This window comes from Chondrus crispus, genomic scaffold (assembly GCF_000350225.1).
Source record: "Chondrus crispus Stackhouse genomic scaffold, scaffold_11, whole genome shotgun sequence".
Taxonomy (NCBI): Eukaryota; Rhodophyta; class Florideophyceae; order Gigartinales; family Gigartinaceae; genus Chondrus; species Chondrus crispus.
In genome coordinates, this window is record NW_005178983.1 from 154,631 (window position 1) to 174,013 (window position 19,383).

A 19,383-nucleotide genomic window follows, 5' to 3' on the forward strand; every position below is an offset into this window, starting at 1 on the left:
GGGATCGTATACAACCAAGAAAAGGTTGATGATTGACACAGCCTCAGCCCGTCAGAGCCATAACCGAGAGGAGATTTCACATGTGGGACTCGTTTCTTCAGAGAACAATATTGCTGATGGTTTAACAAAGGCAAAACCTAATGAAGCCCTAAATAAGCAACTTGATTCCGGTTTCGACCTTACTCCAGTCCGAAAATGGATCGTTAGGACCCCGGAAAGTTCTCTACTCGGGGGAAATGGGCAGTGTGAAAATGATATACGAATATGCAGGCAGGTTTGAAACATGCCCTACAGCACGCGCTGTTATCACGGGCGAGAGACAAACTTGCCTCTGTTTTTGGAGTTACTGAGTTAGTTGAGTAGTATATAAGGCAGGTACCGAGCACCTAGTGCTCAGACGTTCCACGAGGACAGGTTGAACGTTTCCGGTCTGAACTAAACCCTTTCGGAACAGACTCCCAACCACACGAAGGTTTGGACGGGTTCGAGAAGTCGGTCGAAGGCTTTTACTAACATCAACAAATCGTTTAATTTATTCCCTTTAATTTTCTTGGGACGAAATCCCACAACTACTGGTCGCACAGCGCCCAGATTGGGCGATTCAATGAGCCACTGGGGCAAGGTTTTGGTTCGGCCTGGATAACGAACAAGTTGGATGAGGTGGCGGCTTGCAGGTTGCAAGTCTACTATGACAGCCGCTTATTTGTCTCCGCCGCGTCGAGGTAGTTCTTTGCGCACATGCTGCCGCCCGGCTGCAGCCCTGAGCGCATCTACGTTTAACGCTTCTCGTGCCCTCGGTATTCGCGTTGGTGTACACGTTGTGTACGCTGGTGAAGCTGCCACGGGAAAATGCGAGTGACCGTCGAACACTTGGCGTCAACCGAGCCGCGCCGTCTCACCCTGCGTGCCGCCTCATCTACAGTACTTAGTGTCAGTGGCTGGTGCGCTGGTCACCTCTCCGCCTTCCCCTCCTCATGTCTATTTCTCTCCTACCCAGCCCCGCCCCCACTCGGGCCCGCTCTCTCCCTTTCGCTTCACTCACATGTCTTTTCTCTATACTGTGTTGAGTGTTTTCTCTATACTCTACCTTTCTAATCTACAGACAGTGAGTGTGTAGGAATTATGAAGTGTAAGGCGATGTTCCAGTGTGATCTGGAAGTATCAGGAATCGTCTAGGGTATGCAAGTAACCTTGCTGTGCTGCGCTGGACCCCGCTGTCTGCCCACACACAAGTTACAAGTGTAGTACGGCAGTGCACACAATATGCGCTGTCCTTGCTGTAATGAGTACATTTAGTATACTCACTTCCTAACATGTAGTTTTATTGGTAGTTGTGTATTTTTCGCTGAGCTGTATAGGTTTTCACCCGAGGTACTAAGCCACGGTTTCCTGTACTAGCCTAGGTGTTAGAACTCCATAAAAGGTCGAGTTTGTTGTGGCCCTGGAGGACTAATCTCACCCATTTTCAACCGAATATCAACGATTAACAACGAGAAGTATTTCCTCAGAAAGAACTAGCCGATCTAATGTTCACTTCGGACAGGCTGTCTCCACCCCCATCGGGGGTACCGCTTTGGACATCGGCGAGTAGGTGTCCAATCCGAGTTTCATTTTAAAGGGGTGCTCTCAACGAGCACCTATCAAGCTATCTAACCAGCTTTACAGTGTAACAGCTGTGAGGCGGGGTTTTTGCTACAGAGGGCGTCATTTTGTTGCCGGCCCCCGTCCGATATCGTAGGAGTCGAGTTTGACCGTAAAAGTACCACTGTCTTCATGCACGCAAAAGGCTCATTATCGCTCTTCATCGCATCTGCACCGCCTGTAGCACTCCTGATGGACCTGTGAGACAGCTATGAACCCAATTCGGACTATGTAGACCTCCTCCGCAGGCATGTGTTGAGCTTGTAGACGAGAATTTCGCACGCACTCGCTTTGTTGCCGATCGCGGTAACGGCAACGGGATGATAACCGGATAACCGGTAGCTTCTACTGTATTTGTAAGTGTACAGTATCTGAGCAGATATTGCCTATATCTACACCTATAGTTGCAATTAGTGTCGCTGGACACTAATTGTACACCTCGATTTTCCACGCAAGTTTTTGAATAGTGTACGATACACTATTTGAACACGGACACTATTTAAAAACGTATTCAAATGGTATCACAGTACACTAATACTGCAGTGGGGAATTAGTGTACTGGACACTATTTGCGACACGGCAAAAGCGATGCATTGTCGCAAGTGCAGTACCAGTCACAGCCAAGATTATCAAACGAAGAGCATAGTTTTACACAGACGGCAACTCAACTATTGTACGAGACTCCAAGTCATCGCCATCGTGCTCATCAATGTCGCCTCCACTTTAATCCGAGCTGACCTTGCTGCCCGTTTCCGCCCGATCCGCAGAAGCATTTCTCAAATTGATATTTTTATTCAGATCCTGTCCCGTCGTCTCTACCACTACCGTAGGCGTAGTCAAATGTATCCCTATGCTTTTTAATAAGTTTGCTGTAGTTCTGGTTTCAGCTGCCACTCCCGCCAGACGCCGTCAACATCAAGTGATAGTCCGCATAACATCATAGCCTTTCTTGCGTAGTTGATGCCATTTGATTTCTTTCCGCGGGCTTCGTGCAATACTTTGGCCAGTAGCTTTAGAAAGAATGATTTTCCGGGATTTTCTAGTTGGCCCGACTGCCCGGGACGGTCCCGGAATCCCTCTCCAGACATAGTGATCGCAACCTTGTGCTCATTCCACATGCGCCTCCAAATTGTTTTGACCGCTTGAATTACAAACGAATCACACGGTTGAGTGAGGTCTGTCAAATTTTTTGGCAAGTACCTCAATCTCACATTCCGAGATTTAAATACCTCTTCGAGTTCTGGAGTCATATTATGAGAGCCAACATTATCAACGAAAATAACCTTCTGACGGCCATACGAATCCGGCCTGATGAATCTGTCATTTTAACATTTCGACCATGACCTTTGCATCCATCCAGCCTTTTGGCCCGGTACTGTACGACACTCTGGCAACATTGTCAAGAACCCCCCTAATCGGATAGTTTTCAACCTGGATTTTGAAAAACAACATGAGATGGTTCAATCGTGGCATTCCGTCCACCACTGAGGTGAACCTCGACTGTAAAATTCTGACCCCCTGATGTCACCCCATGATATTTCACATTGACGACACCTCTCCAATCTAAGGTCCTTCCGTCATCCATATTCACGTGAAATGATGTCTCATCCATGTTAGATACCAAGTCTTCATTCAATACGCCATAGTCAAAGTCAAATTTCAGTTCCCCAAGATGCCTCACGATATCCAGTTCAATTTGCACCTGATTCGCCGGAGACAGTATCAGTTTTCCAGTCTGATTCCGGCCTACAATGCCTTTGGCGGCACAGAAGCATTGCACCCACGCAGTATCTACGTGGAACGCTATCTGACGGCCAGAGCTTTGGGTCGACTGTATTTTTGTAAAAGGGGGAATCGGGTGGAGCTTTTGAAATAAGATGTAAGGCAATTTTTCGTACGACTTGCAGGTCAAGCTTGATTCCCGCGATCCGCACCTGGCGAAAGTCTTCTTCGAGCTCTATGTACAATGCCACGACTCATTTCTGACGCTTCCGACCACGGCCTGGGGCGGCTTTCAAATCCTGACGACGACGGCCATCACCGGTCATTCGGGTTATTGTTTTCTTCGGACTACAGGCAGACTTCCTTCTCAAACCCGCCATGAAACTCGCGGCTGTAGCCTCGCCCAATGCCTCACCAAGGCACTCCTCCCTGGCCTGCTTAAACCAGCGCATGGCTCGCTTGAGACACGCAGACTTCCCTTGATAGTCTTCGTAACGGAATATTTTCGGAAAACTAGCCAGAGCCCGTGTAGTAATAGTTTTATCCCAGAATTCGTCTTCTTCAGCTTCCACCTTCGAACCATATCGCGGTCCGAAATTGTTGTGACTTTTTGCAGCCTTCTCTTGCCCACGCCACCGCTGAAAGCATTTTCCGAACGATAGGCATGGAATACATTGGGAGCTCCAGATGGAGCCCCCATATAAGAGTCACTGATTGCTTCGAAGCAATCGACCAGCCCAATGATCATTGGGCTGATCGATGCCTTGCACCTCCAAATTATGCGCAAATGGTACGTCAGGAGCTTCGAGAGCTTCCGCTCCGCTCAACTGAGACCCACGCTGTAGGGCACGCCGAGTCGGAGAGGTGGACGGTAGTCGAAGTGGGCCAACTCCGAGAGGTTTTGTTGAGCTCTTCATTGCTGCCACCACTGGAATGAATTGGTAGAGCGCAAGCTGTTCCTTGACACGCTCGTGAATTTCGCTGAGTCTTGATTTGCTGCTGAGTGGGCTTGAGCATGATGTCATCGTGACTAGTTTCAAATGCGGCACTGCACGACGCAGAACAGTAATACGTTCCTTCCGTCCAGCCAGGTACCTTTTGCGAGCACAGGTGGCGCACTCTCACCTTGCAAGATTTGCACTTGTGCCGTGCGTCCTCTTCCCGCATCCAGCAGGATGCATCCGCAGCGCACGGCATAGTTACACGCAGTACACGAGAGAATGGGTGAGGGCGGGGCTCCCGGCTAAGCGAACCCTGTGCAGAACGTTGGCAAGTGATGATCTGTACACTCTGAAAAGAATTTTGGTCGACGTCGGGCCACGAAGGCGGATCGCTGATCAAATGACCAAATGACCATTGATCTAATATGTATCGTAGTTGAAACATGAGATCAATGCCACAGCAAGATGTCATCAGCGATAACGAGTCATTGCTACTATCGACGTGCAAGTTCTTATATAGTAGATCAACGACTGACATAGCCGGTGAATGCGAGATTTGGCGCTCATCTCGAGGTCACCCCGAAATGATCCCTCCTGCTACAGGGACGCCGAACAACCTATGGGTTACTGGGAGAAAACCGAATAATCATATCATTTGCTTCACTACTGTACAGCCTCAGACAATCACACAAACAAATCAATTGACCCGTATCTCGAAATGTTTTATTCAAAATCAGGGATCTGCGAATCATATTGCGTAAAACGAAAGCGATGATTCACACGTTGCCTGCGCCTCTCTCTGTACCTCTGCAGGACCCTTCTCCTTTTATCAATTGCAGTTTCTGCAATCTGGTGCATGCGATTACGCATGCGAGTAAACCTCTCGTGGTCGGGAGCGCGAAGAGGCTGCCAGTTAATGTGACAATTGGTTAATGCAACACCGAGACGGAAGTAGTCGTCATAGATAGCCTCTCCCCACCTCCACTTTCGTGACAAGAGGGACCAAAGCCCACAAAGTCTCTCGAAAAAATTCTCTACGATAATCCGGTCACTCGACAGCTTGCGGTTGTATCTCTCATCGCTGAGAGAAAACCTTCCATTTCTCGGCTTCTTCAGAGGGGTCACTCCTCGCAAAAACTCGGCCACGCCCTGGTAGCCCTTGTCCATTAGTGCAGCCCACATCTGAGGGTGCTCGACACTCAGCGTTCCTATGTCTTCCACATCTCTCTCAGATCCAATTTTGGCCAACTGTGCCAGGTGCCAGTCACGATTGCGCTGTAGAATCTCAAAATCGGAAACTGACCCCGGGTAGTGGGCGGTCATGCCGAGAGCTAATCCGTTTGGCAGTACGGAAACCTCAACTTTGAATCCGTATAATTTGTGTTTGCCGCTAAAATATCTCTTGCCTTCTTCGAGGCTACCGCTGGGTCTGAATGCCTGTTGGAACGTCACGTCCGTGGCGTATCGAGCCTCCGGGAAAGACTTGAACATCTGCTGCGAATCGCGGAGATCGGACATTTTGTTGAGGTCCCGGACCTTGTCTACGAAGCAGTCAAACAAATATTGAGAAATTGAAGAAACAAACCGTGTGACCAAGCGCTCGAACGTCGGCCCTTTCATGTCGAGGACACGTGCCAACATATCCCATTGTCCTCCGTGCTTCAACACGGTCATCGTGATGAATAGACCGTCCTTGCCAGATACTTTGGACCTCTGTCCTCGGCCGATATTGTATGTCTGAGTGACATATTCAGAAACGTGGTTCCACAGGAGTTCGAAGTTGCGAGGCAAAAAATTGGTCATATTCCTGATGGCCTCTGCGCCACCTTCGTTGTAGAATGTGTCGAACAGCGGGCAGGGGGAATCGGCGTCGTCATCGGAACTCATTGAGTTCCGATGCGGACTGAATTGCGCAATTTCGTCGTCGCGCTCGATGGCCGTGTCAGCTAGGAGCTGGAGTGCCGCGGTGGCGTGGTTGGGAGGAAGTGAGGCCATAATGGGGAGGGATTTGGAGTTAGGAGATGGAAGGGGATCGTAGTGGTGTGGTGAGGACAGTTTGGAGGGGGAATATACTGTATATGACGAGTGGGGGGTCGGTGCTTGGTTAGAGGAGACCCTTCAACTGCACAAAAGCGCGGTCTTTTCGCGAGGACTCCGTAGTAATTTCGAATTTCTGCATTGTTGGCATGTTTTTGGTACGTGCATATTCTCTGTGCTATTTTGATATCAGCTGTTGAGTTAAAATATACGGGCCATGGCCGTGATTTGGAAATCTCTGCTCACTTACGTTGCCATTACTGTATTCTCTAGTTGTTCCACGCATAGGATTGGCTCTTTCGCCTGTGCCCGCGTCTTTGCGACTTTTCTCTAGTAGACCATTTCAGTAGGCATGCATCTTTTGCACAGTGATTACCTGTTCTCCGTTGAGTCCTTGCTGTACCTGTTGAGCGCTAAACACAACCCCAAATATTAGACAATTACTGAGAAACTGTATCATTACACTAAAGATTGACAAACAGATGATATTGTCCGCGATCTTTTGACAGCGCTGTAACCTCTCAAAATAGATACGTATTGCCCAGACAGTCATAAACCACGAATTTGACATTTTCAAAAAAAATCACAGAACCCGCCTAATCCTTTTCGCAATAAGAGTCATGTGCAGTACATTACCACTTTCGCCTTCAAGCAGTCTCGAGATCCAACACCGCACGATGAGCCACAACGTCGACACATCACCTGGAGACGCGCTTCGGCTTCTCGCGGAATTGGCTGCAGAGCGGAGCAAAGAGCTCAACCAGTACGATTATGACGCTGCGGAAATTGACAGCGATGAAGAGACTGACTCAGATTGCCCAATTCTTGACTCTTTCGTTGCGGACGGGGGGAAATCGCAGTGCTACAGATGACGAACTTTACACTGGCGGAGTATGGAGGGCTTTATGACCGTCTTCGCCCCTTTATAGCCCAACACTACAACGTCGGTCGTGGTAAACGTTCGAAATATAAGGCCAAGGATGTTTTGTTTATGGCGTTATGCGTGTGCAAAAACGGGACCATGTGGGACTTTGCAGCCAAGATGTTCAACATGAAGAGCACGTCCTTTGAGAGGCTGGTCACGAGTTTTATCCGCATGGTCACTCCTTTGCGTATAAAACGTTCGTCGAGCGCGCTGCAGATAAGTTCATAATGTCACGAATTTTTGAGGATCAGTCACACTTTCGTGTATACGGCATGGCGAGGTATGCCATGGATGTGACGTTTCACCAAAGCAACCGTCCACACGGAAATCACGAGGAAGCCAAAGGTCATTTTAGTGGAAAACACAAAATGTACGGGTATAAGACCGAGGTGAGTGTGTTGCCAAATGGTCTAGCCATTGGAGCAAGTAGACATTTTATGGGATCAGTCGCCGATGTAGATATATTTTATGATAACCTCGAGTGGCACAAGTTGGAACTCTGCAAAGCTCAGACAGAGCGCACTGTGACTGATGTTGGACCTCTAGTCCAGCGGTTTCCCAGATATTGGGCTGTCCTGATGGACAAGGGCTATCAGGGGGATGCTCGGGAGGTACGCGCTATCATTCCTGTCAAGAAGCCAAGGGGTTGAGAGTTGACAAGGGAAGAGGTCCATGGTAACTGAGAAATTTCGTCCGACCGCAAAATTGTCGAAAACTATTTTGGTCGACAGTGCACACTTTGGGTTCTAATGGCGAACAAGTGGAGGTGGGCTGAGTCTAACTACAACATGTTTTTTCAATTCACATTGGCCTTTACGAACGCACATGTGCTTCATCACCCGCTTAGAGAAGAAGATGGTGCGAGGCGGAGGCAAATTTTAAACAGGCGTTTTCACATAATGCAAAGCACAGCTGTGAAACGGCGCCGTGTTCAGGAGCGCTACCGGGTTCGCAGGCGTGCGCGTATCGAGCAAAGGTTGCCCAGCAGGTCATATGCGCAAGGGGCAGGTGCTATGTCTGATGAGGAAGAGCTGTAACTTCACTTTTGTCGCATATCTGAGGAACTGAAAGGATTACTGTAGTGAAGGCCGAGTTCGGCAATTTGTAGTGATTTACGAGGTTATGCTGTATATGCGATATCATTTAAAGCAAATGCAATTGAAAACGTCATTTCGTAGACATTCTGTTTTCCACTGCCCACATCATATCTGATGTGGTGGACCGTGACTGCTCTCAAGACCTAATGTATGGTACACTGTTTGTGCACGGACATTATTTGCCACAATCGCCAGATCTCCAGAATTGAAATAGTGCACGGGACACTAATTGTACACTGACACTAATTGTACATGGACACTAATTGCAACTATTGGGTGTAGATTCGAATATCCGCAACGCTCGAAAGTATAGCTCAACTTCAGAATACTTTTCAATGCCTTTTGACAAAGCATGCACATTTTCGAGACACTTCCCTTTGCACAAAGACGTTACTAGCGCTCTGCAACAGCCTTGCCTGCTACGATCAAGCCGTTCCTGAAGGCCCATCCCGGCGGGTATCGTCCCGGCCGGCAAAGTAACCGGGGAAAATGACCCCGAGAGACAGAGTTCCGGAGTCGTCGATCTGAGGGCCGTTCCTAACGACGAGCACGGTGTGCTAGCACGCAAGCACCCTGACATTTGGCATGAATGGATTGGTTGAACGGGAGTAAAAGCATTTCCAATAATTTTTTCAACCAATACATTCATGCCAAGTTTCAGGGCGCTTGCGTGCTAGCACACCGTGCTCGTCGTTAGGAACGGCCCTGAGATGAATGAAGATATGCCGGATTTTAGGGGTCGAGAAAATCTTCTTCATTGGGTCCTCCCTACTTTAAGAAATCGCTCATATTGTGTGAGAATATATACCTTCAAAGAAAGCCTATTCCTCCGGGACCAGACATTGCGAATCAGCAAATCGTTGTGCTGTTGGGTTATCTTTAAAAAAAAGTGCCTGCGTTGGGCTGAGCCTCTAGTGATCATACCTCCTCCAGCTTTTCCAACGTGCGCTTATCGGTGTATCATGCCGCCGCATCGTCAATGCATGTTCAGGTGCAGACCATTGCAAGGCTCCACAGGCAGAACAAGTTGCGCAAATGGAAAGCGTTCGCTTTCGATACCTGCGGCATGCGCATCTGGGATGCTGAGCAACGACATGCGTGCCGCACGCACCTGCGTGTGCGGTGTGAGAAACATGGCGCGGGCAGTGGTGCGCGAGGGGGGAAGCACGCGGGGCGGGAGGCGGAATGATCTGCAGGCGTGCTTCGCGGCGAGGACGACGTAGTGAAGCTGGCCTTGGTGCTGCTGCCAGGATTGGTGAGGAAGGCCGTGGACAGCTTTGCGGACGAGGTCCCCAAGGGCATGCGGAGAGAGGGAGCACTGCAGAGGGTGCGTTTCAGTTTAAGGTGAGGAGAAGCGTTTGGCACGGGCGTCGCCTCATGCCGTAGACCCCCCCCCTGCAATGCCGTGTTCTCATAACACGTGGGGTAGTGCCCACAACAGACACAGGCACACGCACACACAATGCACCATTGATGTTGACCATCGACATGACTGACCATGCCCGCTGTCTCAAAGGAGGCCCTCAGGCAACAGACGATATCTGCTCCACGTGTTCCCCTCTCCGGGGTAACTTCAGCAGCCAAATTCGAACCAACACGTTCCATTGAAATGCATCACCACGTGTTGGATGTGTGTTTCGTGGCAACACGTGGGAACCGAATCTCTAAACTGTTTAGCCTAACTGTTTACCGCGTGGTGCTCTCGGCCAAGATGTAAACATTTTGTTTGCGCGAATTGCTCAGGAGATGAAGCACTTTGTTTCGCTGGCAAAAGCAGGCAAAGTAAAGGGCAGAGGTCTTCTCTCCGTGAAAAGAGGCACATCACAACCACACGCTCCGCGACTAGAATTTATTCAACCACGGGTTCTTTTCTTCTTTCTCATTAACGATGTATAACCGCAAGGATTGATTAATGCAAAAGGAAAGCAAAGCACCTAGCGTCTCAAGACAGTTCGTCACAAGTGATGCATTCAGTTACGAGGGTTGCGGTGTCATTCGCGTTTCAACAAATCGATCAAGTTCTACAATTGAGAAACCTGCACTCCCTCGACCCCTCTAGCAGAGACGATGCCTTCACTCGTGGAGACGACAAAATCCCTCGGGTCTGTGCTCACGATCGTGATCGTCTTGCCGTCAGTCCTCGTGACTCTGGCAACTTTCACATAGCCATACACTGTCCTAGGAATCAAGCTAGTCCCAGTCACCCTTCTCGATCCGCGAATCTGCACTCGCGCCCTCCTCACTCCACCGAGAATCTTGGAGACTGCGCATAAACGCCTCTCAAACAGCTGCTTGGAGACCCTGCTCTTCCGCAATTCCCCGCCATTCAACTTGCGTCGGCGCAAATCGGCGCCAATATCGGCCATGAAAGGCAAATTCAAACCGCCCTTGTACGCATTCTTTCGCCTCATGTACGTTTTCTTGAGGGAGCCTGTGAGAATATTCTGGTAGATCGCATCTTTCTTCGCCATTTCCACGGCGGAGATTCCACTGAGCGTGATCGAGAAGCTTATCGTTGCCGTTGCGCCACGTGTAACAGAAACGCCAAACGTCGATGCTCGAATAAACCCAGAGACCGATGACTTAAAGGGGGCCCTGGCGCAGCCACGTTGCTGCCGAGAGGTTACTGGGAAAAGATCGTAGTTGACTTTGGACTCTGGCAGGATTGGGGTCGAGGTGTGCGCAAGCGCGACTCCGAGGAGGAGAGAGAGGAGCAGTGGGTGCAACATCATGGTAGAGAAGAAGGTCGTTCGTGGGATTACGACAATGATGATGGCCAGAGTGGAGAGAGAGGTTTGGGTTAAGTAGTGTAAATGGGAAGGTGACGGTGTCGGCGCAGTGTGGAAGGCGTCTCAGGCAGCAAGTCTACCAAGGAATTGAATAATCTTGGAGGCGACATTGATTTCGCAACAAGCGTGACGCCGTGGTGAATGGAATTCATAGCGGTACGTTTCGGAAGGTAGCCATGGCACCGGCGGCAAGACAGTGCATGACCATGGCGACTTTTCCCCTCTCGGCCCAATAAACGAGCCCGGACGGGCTTCCGTTGCTCAGAATAAGCCCCTTTTCCGGACATGCACTCCGATGAAAGCTCAGACTTGCCTGAATGAAAACTTTTTATGCACCGCTGTCATTCCAACGGCAACGTTCATATATTCTTTCGGCAGGTGGGTGGAGTTGATAGCCAAAGGTAGAGTTGAAAGCTATCAACTGCGGCGTGTCAACACGCCTCTCTCTTTTTTTAATCCAGTTTTGAGCCTTGGCGGCTTCTTGCCAGACGCGAATACGCCCACTCTTGCTGTTGCCGGGATGGCGCACCTGATGCCGTCGCAATACTCTGCCGTCGTGAGTGCCGGCGACATGACGTGGACAGCGGGGGCGTACGGGTCGCTGTGCACCGCCAATAGAAATTTCGAGAAACAATCTCATTCACGGCAGTGGCCCTGTGAGTGAAGGCCAGGTGGATTCCCCAATTTTTCTTGTACAGCTCTATGGGTGCCACCTGTACAGTTGTTGTACCCGTGGTACGACCTTGGCAGAAGCCGCAGTCGTTGTCTGACCGCACAGGACAGTCTGTCCTATACAGGACATACTTAACCCACGAGCGACGACGAGTAAACGAGGAGGAGTCATCGGTCTCCAGTTCACACAGGTTACGGGCACCCTTCGCTACCCTGCATAACACGACATCCCCACCGCTCTACATCAACAACAACAACTCCCACAACGACAAGAACACACCGATCCCTCCCCCTGCGGAGGAGCCCCAGGCTGAACCACCACCAACACCTCACATACAAACCTCCACCGACACAACCCACGATCACGACACAAGACATTCACACACAACACAACACCGACACAATGGAAAAACGACCAGACATCCCAAGACTAGACCCCACCAACTACGGCCCCTGGATAGTAGCCACCCGCGCAGCAGCACACACCATCGGAGCTATCGAACACATCACAGGAAACCCCCCACCCCCGCAAGACCCAACCGACCTCAACATATTCGACAAGAACAAGAACTACCTTCTTGGAAAATTAATTACGTCCATACCCCCCGAAATAGCCAATCTCATCCTCACGCCAACCAGTGATCCCACTCCCTACGATCTAGTACAAGCCGTCACCTCCCACCTCGACACCACAAACGCATCAGATCACAAGTACCTAAAGCAACTGGCAGAGCAAGCCCATTACAAGCCCGAAATGACGCTAGAAGAGTACATCAACGCCCACGAAAAGATTCGAACAAGGATGATAGCAGCCCGGTTCCCAGACATCTCTGACCCCAAGACTACTGTCGAGTTTCTCATAGATGGTCTGAGGTTCAACCCAGCCACAACCACGATAGGAAGCCAGCTCATCGCCCTCGATCCCAAAGACACCAAAGACTTCGTACACAAGTTCAATCGCTTAGATCTGTACCAGCGATCATCCCTCCCTAAACCGGCAAGCATGCATGGCGACATTGGTAGTCCCGCCAACTCATTCCGAAACAGGACACCCGCTCCATGGTACACCCGCCGGCCCCAACACAACCTACCGGTGCCGAAAAATCCGTGTCGCTTCCACATGTCCCGAGGCGTCACTCGACCGAGACACACGGATCAAGAGTGCAACCATCCAGCCCACCCTCGCCACCAATACATCCGTCCAACAACACGTCCCAAGCTCCTCAACACGGCCCACATCACACAAAGCCCGGTCGACTACGCACAAGACCCAGACGCAGGACACACCAACGTGCTCAACCAAGCGCCAAGGGTCGATCTTCTTGAAGATCACTGTACGTATATCCTGGACTCGGGAGCACACCCCTCCCACATGCAGTCACTCTCCTCACTGCACAACCCTCGACTAGCCCCGACCAGAACCAAAACGGCCACTAACCAAACTGTACCCTGTACACACATCGGACAGACGACGATACGGACGAATAAGGGTCACCCCCTGAAAATCACCGCCGTCGTATCACCCAGAATCCCCAACAATCTCCTCTCTGTCAGATCCATAACGCAAAAACATGGCAACGTCCTATTCACACCAGACGTAGCCTACATATTTGACAAAAATTCACGTGGCACTGTCATTGGCACGGCACCATGGGACTCTCAGATCCGATCGTATGCATGGAAATCAACCCCAAAACCACAAGCAAGAGAAACCCCCACAAGACCCATTCCCAAACCACCAACGAAAAAGGCACCGCAACAGACAACCAAACCCACCGCCACACCCCTCACGACCCCAAAACAACAGGCCAGAGCAGCTCGCACAAGGCCAATTCCCAAACCACCAACGAAAAAGGCACCACAACAGACAACCAAACCCACTGCCACACCCCTCACAACCAGCAAAGCCACACCCACCGGCCTCACACAGTCACGGGACCACACACCAAGATCCATTAAATCGACACCAGCTCCCCACATACCAGAAATCCCCTGTAAGACAGCCGACAGAATTCTGCATCAATGGCATCTCAAACTCAACCACGCCCCTCTCCGCACAATACAAAATATCGCAAAAACTAAAACAGTACACGGCCTTCCAGCATCACTGTCAACCACAAAAATTCGCATATCATGCTCGGCATGCTCGCACGCCAAACAACGACCAGCACGCCACACCCCCGCACCCCACCACTATGCCCCCGGTGAATATCTCAGTTCAGACACATGCGGACCGATCCAACCCAGATCTACGCACGGCAATCTACACTTCCTTACGTACATAGACGCCGCCTCACGGCATGTCATACTGTACTTCCTCAAATCACGGAACGAAGTCGGCATCATCATGCCTCAATTCTTTGCCCAACTCAAACACCGCAACCGTCTCCCTAAAATATACCGCACCGACAACGCCCGAGAATTCAAATCCAATCATGCGCTCCAAACCTACGCCGCTCTAGGAATACAGTACGAAAACAACACGCCTCACCAACCTCAAGAAAATTCCATCGCCGAAAGAATTAATCAAACCCTCATGAATGCAGCAAGAGCAAACTTACACCACGCAAACCTGCCTGCAACATACTGGGAAGACGCGGTACGAGACGCTGCCTACAAGTACAACATCCTACCTCACAGCGCAACAAACCAAGCGCCATACACACTGTGGCACAGCCAACCGGCGAAACCCAAACAACTCCTCATCTTCGGCCAGATCGGGACCGTCCCGGTCTACGCAAATAAGAAGAAACTCGAGTCACGCAGCCGACCTGTACGCTATATGTATGCCAACAACCCCCGCTCAATCACCGTGCAAGATACCCACACGCACCAATATCACACAGTCCGCACACAAGACTTCCTCCCATACACCAAGTCACATGACCCAGCTGTCACCACCAACGCCGTTCTTCGCACCACCTCTACCCCTCCACCCCAACCCACTCCTCAGATAACCACGCCAGACCCCCGCAACAGACAAGAAGCTCGCAACTACCCCGACGCGCACGAATGGGCGCGAGCGCACGACGCCGAACTAGAAAAATTAGATGACAAAAACACCATCAGATGGATCCCCGACAGCATGATCCCAAAACACGAAAAATTAATACCGCTCACCATGACTTACCGCTACATACGGGACCATACGGGAGCCGTCACCGAGCGCAAAGCAAGATGCGCCGCAAGAGGCGACCGTATGACACCTGGAAAGCACTATGACCCCGACCAAGTTACCACGCACATGGCGGACAAGACTACAGTACGGCTCCTATTAGCCATAGCCGCCTCCCGCAATTGGTCACTAGAACACATGGACATCAGTTCAGCATACCTCCATGAACGCTTCCCCCAAACGAAACCGGTATACATCAAACAACACCCCCGCTTCAATGGCACATTTAAACATCAAGGAAAAGCGGGGCTCCTCATAAAGAACATATACGGCACACCACAGGCCGCCCGCATCTACCACGACGGCCTCCTCAAACACCTAACCTCCCATGGCTACCAGCCTACCGAAGCCGACCCGTGCCTCTTTTTCAAAAAATCAATCAAAGGCACAATACTCGTAGCAGTCAACATGGACGACTTTCTCTCTGTCGCCTCAACCCAAGCCATGCAAGACGAACTACACGCCACCCTCGCGGCGAAATACAAAATCAAGCGCCTAGGCTTCCCAGCCCAATACTTGAAATGGCACATACAACGTATGCCACAAGGCGAAGTACACATCGCACAGCCGCAAGTAGCCACGTCAATACTCACGAAAACGGGCATGCTCGCAGCGAACCCAAAGCGCACACCACTTCCCCCCAAAGCAGCATTCACCTTCGCACACGACAGCACACCACTGGAACAACATCAGGCCTTTCTGTACCGCCAAACAATAGGCGATCTGCGCTACCTCGCGGACAGCACAAGGCCAGATATACATCCAGCCGTCAGCATGCTAGCCTCGGTAATGCACAAGCCCGCGAAAGAGCACAAAGACCACCTCCAATGGCTCTTACGCTACCTCAGCGGCACAAAGGACCACGGCATCCTTTTCAAATCCGCACCCAGAACCACCTCCCCCACTCTCTGCACGTACAGCGACTCCGATTTTGCGAATGATCACGACCGCAAATCGCGAACCGGAGTCGTACACATGTTCCAAGGCGCACCTATAAGCTGGACATCAGCCCGACAGACAGTCGTCGCGGCTTCCACGTGCGAAGCAGAGTACTTGGCCGCCACCGCCGCTACACAACAGGCCCACTGGCTCAGAAGGCTTCTCAGCGAAACACAAACGCCTGAGACTAAACCAACACCGCTCTTCGTCGACAACAAGTCTGCCATCCTTGTCGCCCAAAACTCGGCGCCCACCAAACGCCGAAAATTCATTGACGTCAAACACCACCTCATCCACAACCACATCCAAAGAGGAAACGTCAACATCAAACATATCCCCTCCGACGAAAACTTAGCGGACTACTTCACCAAGCCACTCGGACCCCAACGTACACGGCACCTCCTTCGTAACCTTAGCATCGTCGCCCCAAAACCCCTATTGGCGAACCCGGGGACTGTCTGACCGCACAATCACATTCGCCAATAGCCATTTTGTAGTGTCAGACCGCACAGGACAGTCTGTCCTATACAGGACATACTTAACCCACGAGCGACGACGAGTAAACGAGGAGGAGTCATCGGTCTCCAGTTCACACAGTCGTTACACCACAACATGCAACAAGGCGACCCGCTCTGGTCTCCACGCTCTGGTCTCCACGCTCTGGTCTCCACGCGGGTTGCTGCAGAGAGGTGAAAACAAGCCCAACATGCGCTGTGATGGAATCGGAAGGATCTGTACCTTCCATGCTACAGTGTAAGATTACTGTACCTACCGTACGGACAGAAGTTTACAAAGTTGCGAGTCGCTCGCTTGCTCCGTGCAGAGAGGCCCGTCGCATCGTTGTAAGCATTTTGAAACTGCGCAATGGGGGTGCTGCGTGAGGAACAGCGTTTTGCGCTTTGCGGAGTAAGTTCGAAATGGGAAGAAAAGTTGAAATTTTATCGTCTGCACATTCCGAGCACACCGGTCCTTTTGTTTCCACAACACCCACAGCATGCACGGCAGGGAATTTGGTGACAAGACACAATCCAGACAGCACCCCCCTCTCATCCCACTCAGTATTTGTAAGGATCGAGGAAAATTAAGCATGAAGGAAGTCTCCGTTCACTTGTCACATAATAAATACCCAGACCATATCTTGTTGTGTCACCCATTGATGACTACTGTGAAATCTATTTTCGTGAGTGCCACCTTTCCAAAATTTAGCGCAGAAGCTACTAAAGCTGATACGTGTCAAGTGGGGTCCAAGCCCCTAGACGACTTTAATTCCAATAGGTATTCATATTCTTTACTCTTTAATTAAAGAACAACATTGATTCCCCAAGATAGCTTCCTTGGTATGCAGTGCCTCTTAGGCCTCAATTGTCGCCGAAGGTGGCACAGACATCCCTATATATATTGACGACAGCTACACGAAGCAACCATCAATGCTGATAGCAAAATATCAACAATGTCGTTGTTAAAATAATCACAAAACTGAAACCAGCTTTTCCGGTTAAGAGAAAAAGCACTGCGTAAAATATTTCCTGCGTGCATTGCGAATTTGGATGCTTTTGGCCATGTTCACCTTCCACGGAAGGCTTTCCTGGAATCAGAGACATCAAAATCTTTTCTTGTCTCAAAAGTATGGCAGGCGCAGTTATTTACTGTGAAATTCGTTCGGCGAAGAAAAAGCAAGTCATCGTGACCTGGAGTGCTCAGAGACTGGGCTTTTCGCAAGTCTACGGACTGCAGTAACAAGAAAGCTGGAATCTTCACCACCTAATTGTGACGGAGGCCAGTCATTCACGTGGCTGGATTTAAGTTTGCCACCGTTGAGAAGCAAATGGTTGCGTCTGCTCCCCATACTGTCTCCTACACATAGACCAAATACTAAAGGTGATGAGTGCCAGAGTGCCAAACTCTTAGCAGAACGAGCGCCAACACGCGAAAAACGCACATCACTCTAGAGGTTTATAAACATGCTGTGCGCTTTCATGTCAATTAAATAAAGGTAGAATACCGCTTGTGGCCAGTGATTTGATGCAAATGTACCCAAGTGTTTAATTTTTCACGCCCTCTTCGACAAATTTTCTCCCACTTCAGATGGGAGACTAAACAACCCCGAGTCGTTTAAGGCCGATTCTTACACTTATCGGGCCAAGAAAAACCCTTTCTCCGAAAACTATGCCTCAAGACGGGAAGTCTTTGGGATTACTTCAGTAATATCCACAGCTCAGAAGATGCGAGGTGCGAGAGCAGTATTCAGGAGGTACACGTACAGTAGTTGTTTTACCAATTTTTCGACAATCAGAGAGGGAGAGAATACAAAAGTATGACGTACATTGTGCAGGTTCAGGGATAAAAAATGTAACGAAGGAAACTGAACTAGAGTGGCTATCGGGGAGCATGATACGATAATAGGTTAAGAGTCAATGGACTTTACTTCTTCAATGGTCTGAGCTCTTGTTGCCCCAGAAGTTCCCAACGTCGGACACCAGGCCCTTATTATATACACTTTCAGACACTCCTAAATACCTTGTACTAGTAAAAGCGCATGGCGCTTTTTTCTTTTCTGCGTCGAAAAGCACGGAAAGGTCAAAGAAGGGGCGAGTCGTTCAGCTGCTTACATTTACAGAGTATGTCGTTGTATCACGCCTTCAGTTGATGCCCTGTAAGCTGGAATTTTTCGTGGAAAGAGATGAAACAGGTTGCGGAGATGGTGTGCTGAAGATGAAGCTTTCGTTACCGTATCGATCATGCACGAAAAGTAGATTCCAAACATGTGTGCTGGTGTTCAAGCCTTCATCTGGCTGTTGCAGGATCTAACAGCAAGCTTGATAGAACCAAACATTGAAATTACGCTAATAAGGGTAGAATCTTGTATATTTGCCGATTTATTCCTGCTCTTTTCGACGTTCTTTGCGATACAACACCGCAACCAGTTTTGAACATGTGGGGTGCTTCACATACTGTGGCAAAGTAAGCGTATTTTAAAGCGTGTGTTTAAGAAGCGTGGAACGAATCCATCTTCCATCATCCAATCTGCCCGTCGCCCATCACGTCCTTCAAAATTGTTTGGAGCACAGACGCAGCAACCGCCCTTACCCTATTGGCTTCATTTCAGTTGCCGTCCCCATTTTCGGTCTCCTGTGTCGTTGTTGTTTGTGAGTCCCCAAATGTGCAGACTAAACATAAATGTAAAGGGCCGGGCCCGGAAGAGATTTTCTCTTTCTGGCAGAGAAATAGAATTGAGTGGCACGTTTTGACCACCAATCTAGCGAAGGATGTTGTCGTGAAAACAAATGCAGCGTTAAAATCTACGACTGTTGATATGACGAGCAAGACTGTACTGTACTGAGCAAAACAGCTCATGTGAGCTGTTTGTGAACAGTTCTGGATTGATACTGTAAGGTTCTGGAGCCCAAATTACAGCCACTCTGTACACGTGTACCTACGCACGCTT

General features: G+C 49.9%; 1 protein-coding gene; it reads right to left on the reverse strand.

Annotated features, from left to right (window-relative positions):
• Window positions 1-10,026: 10,026 nt before the first annotated feature.
• On the reverse strand, window positions 10,027-11,095 carry CHC_T00001712001 (hypothetical protein). XM_005712831.1 is given in 2 exon segments: window positions 10,027-10,384; window positions 10,385-11,095. The coding sequence occupies 1 exon segment, from the start codon at window positions 11,093-11,095 to the stop codon at window positions 10,385-10,387; it is 711 nt and encodes a 236-aa protein (XP_005712888.1). The 3' UTR covers window positions 10,027-10,384.
• Window positions 11,096-19,383: the final 8,288 nt, after the last annotated feature.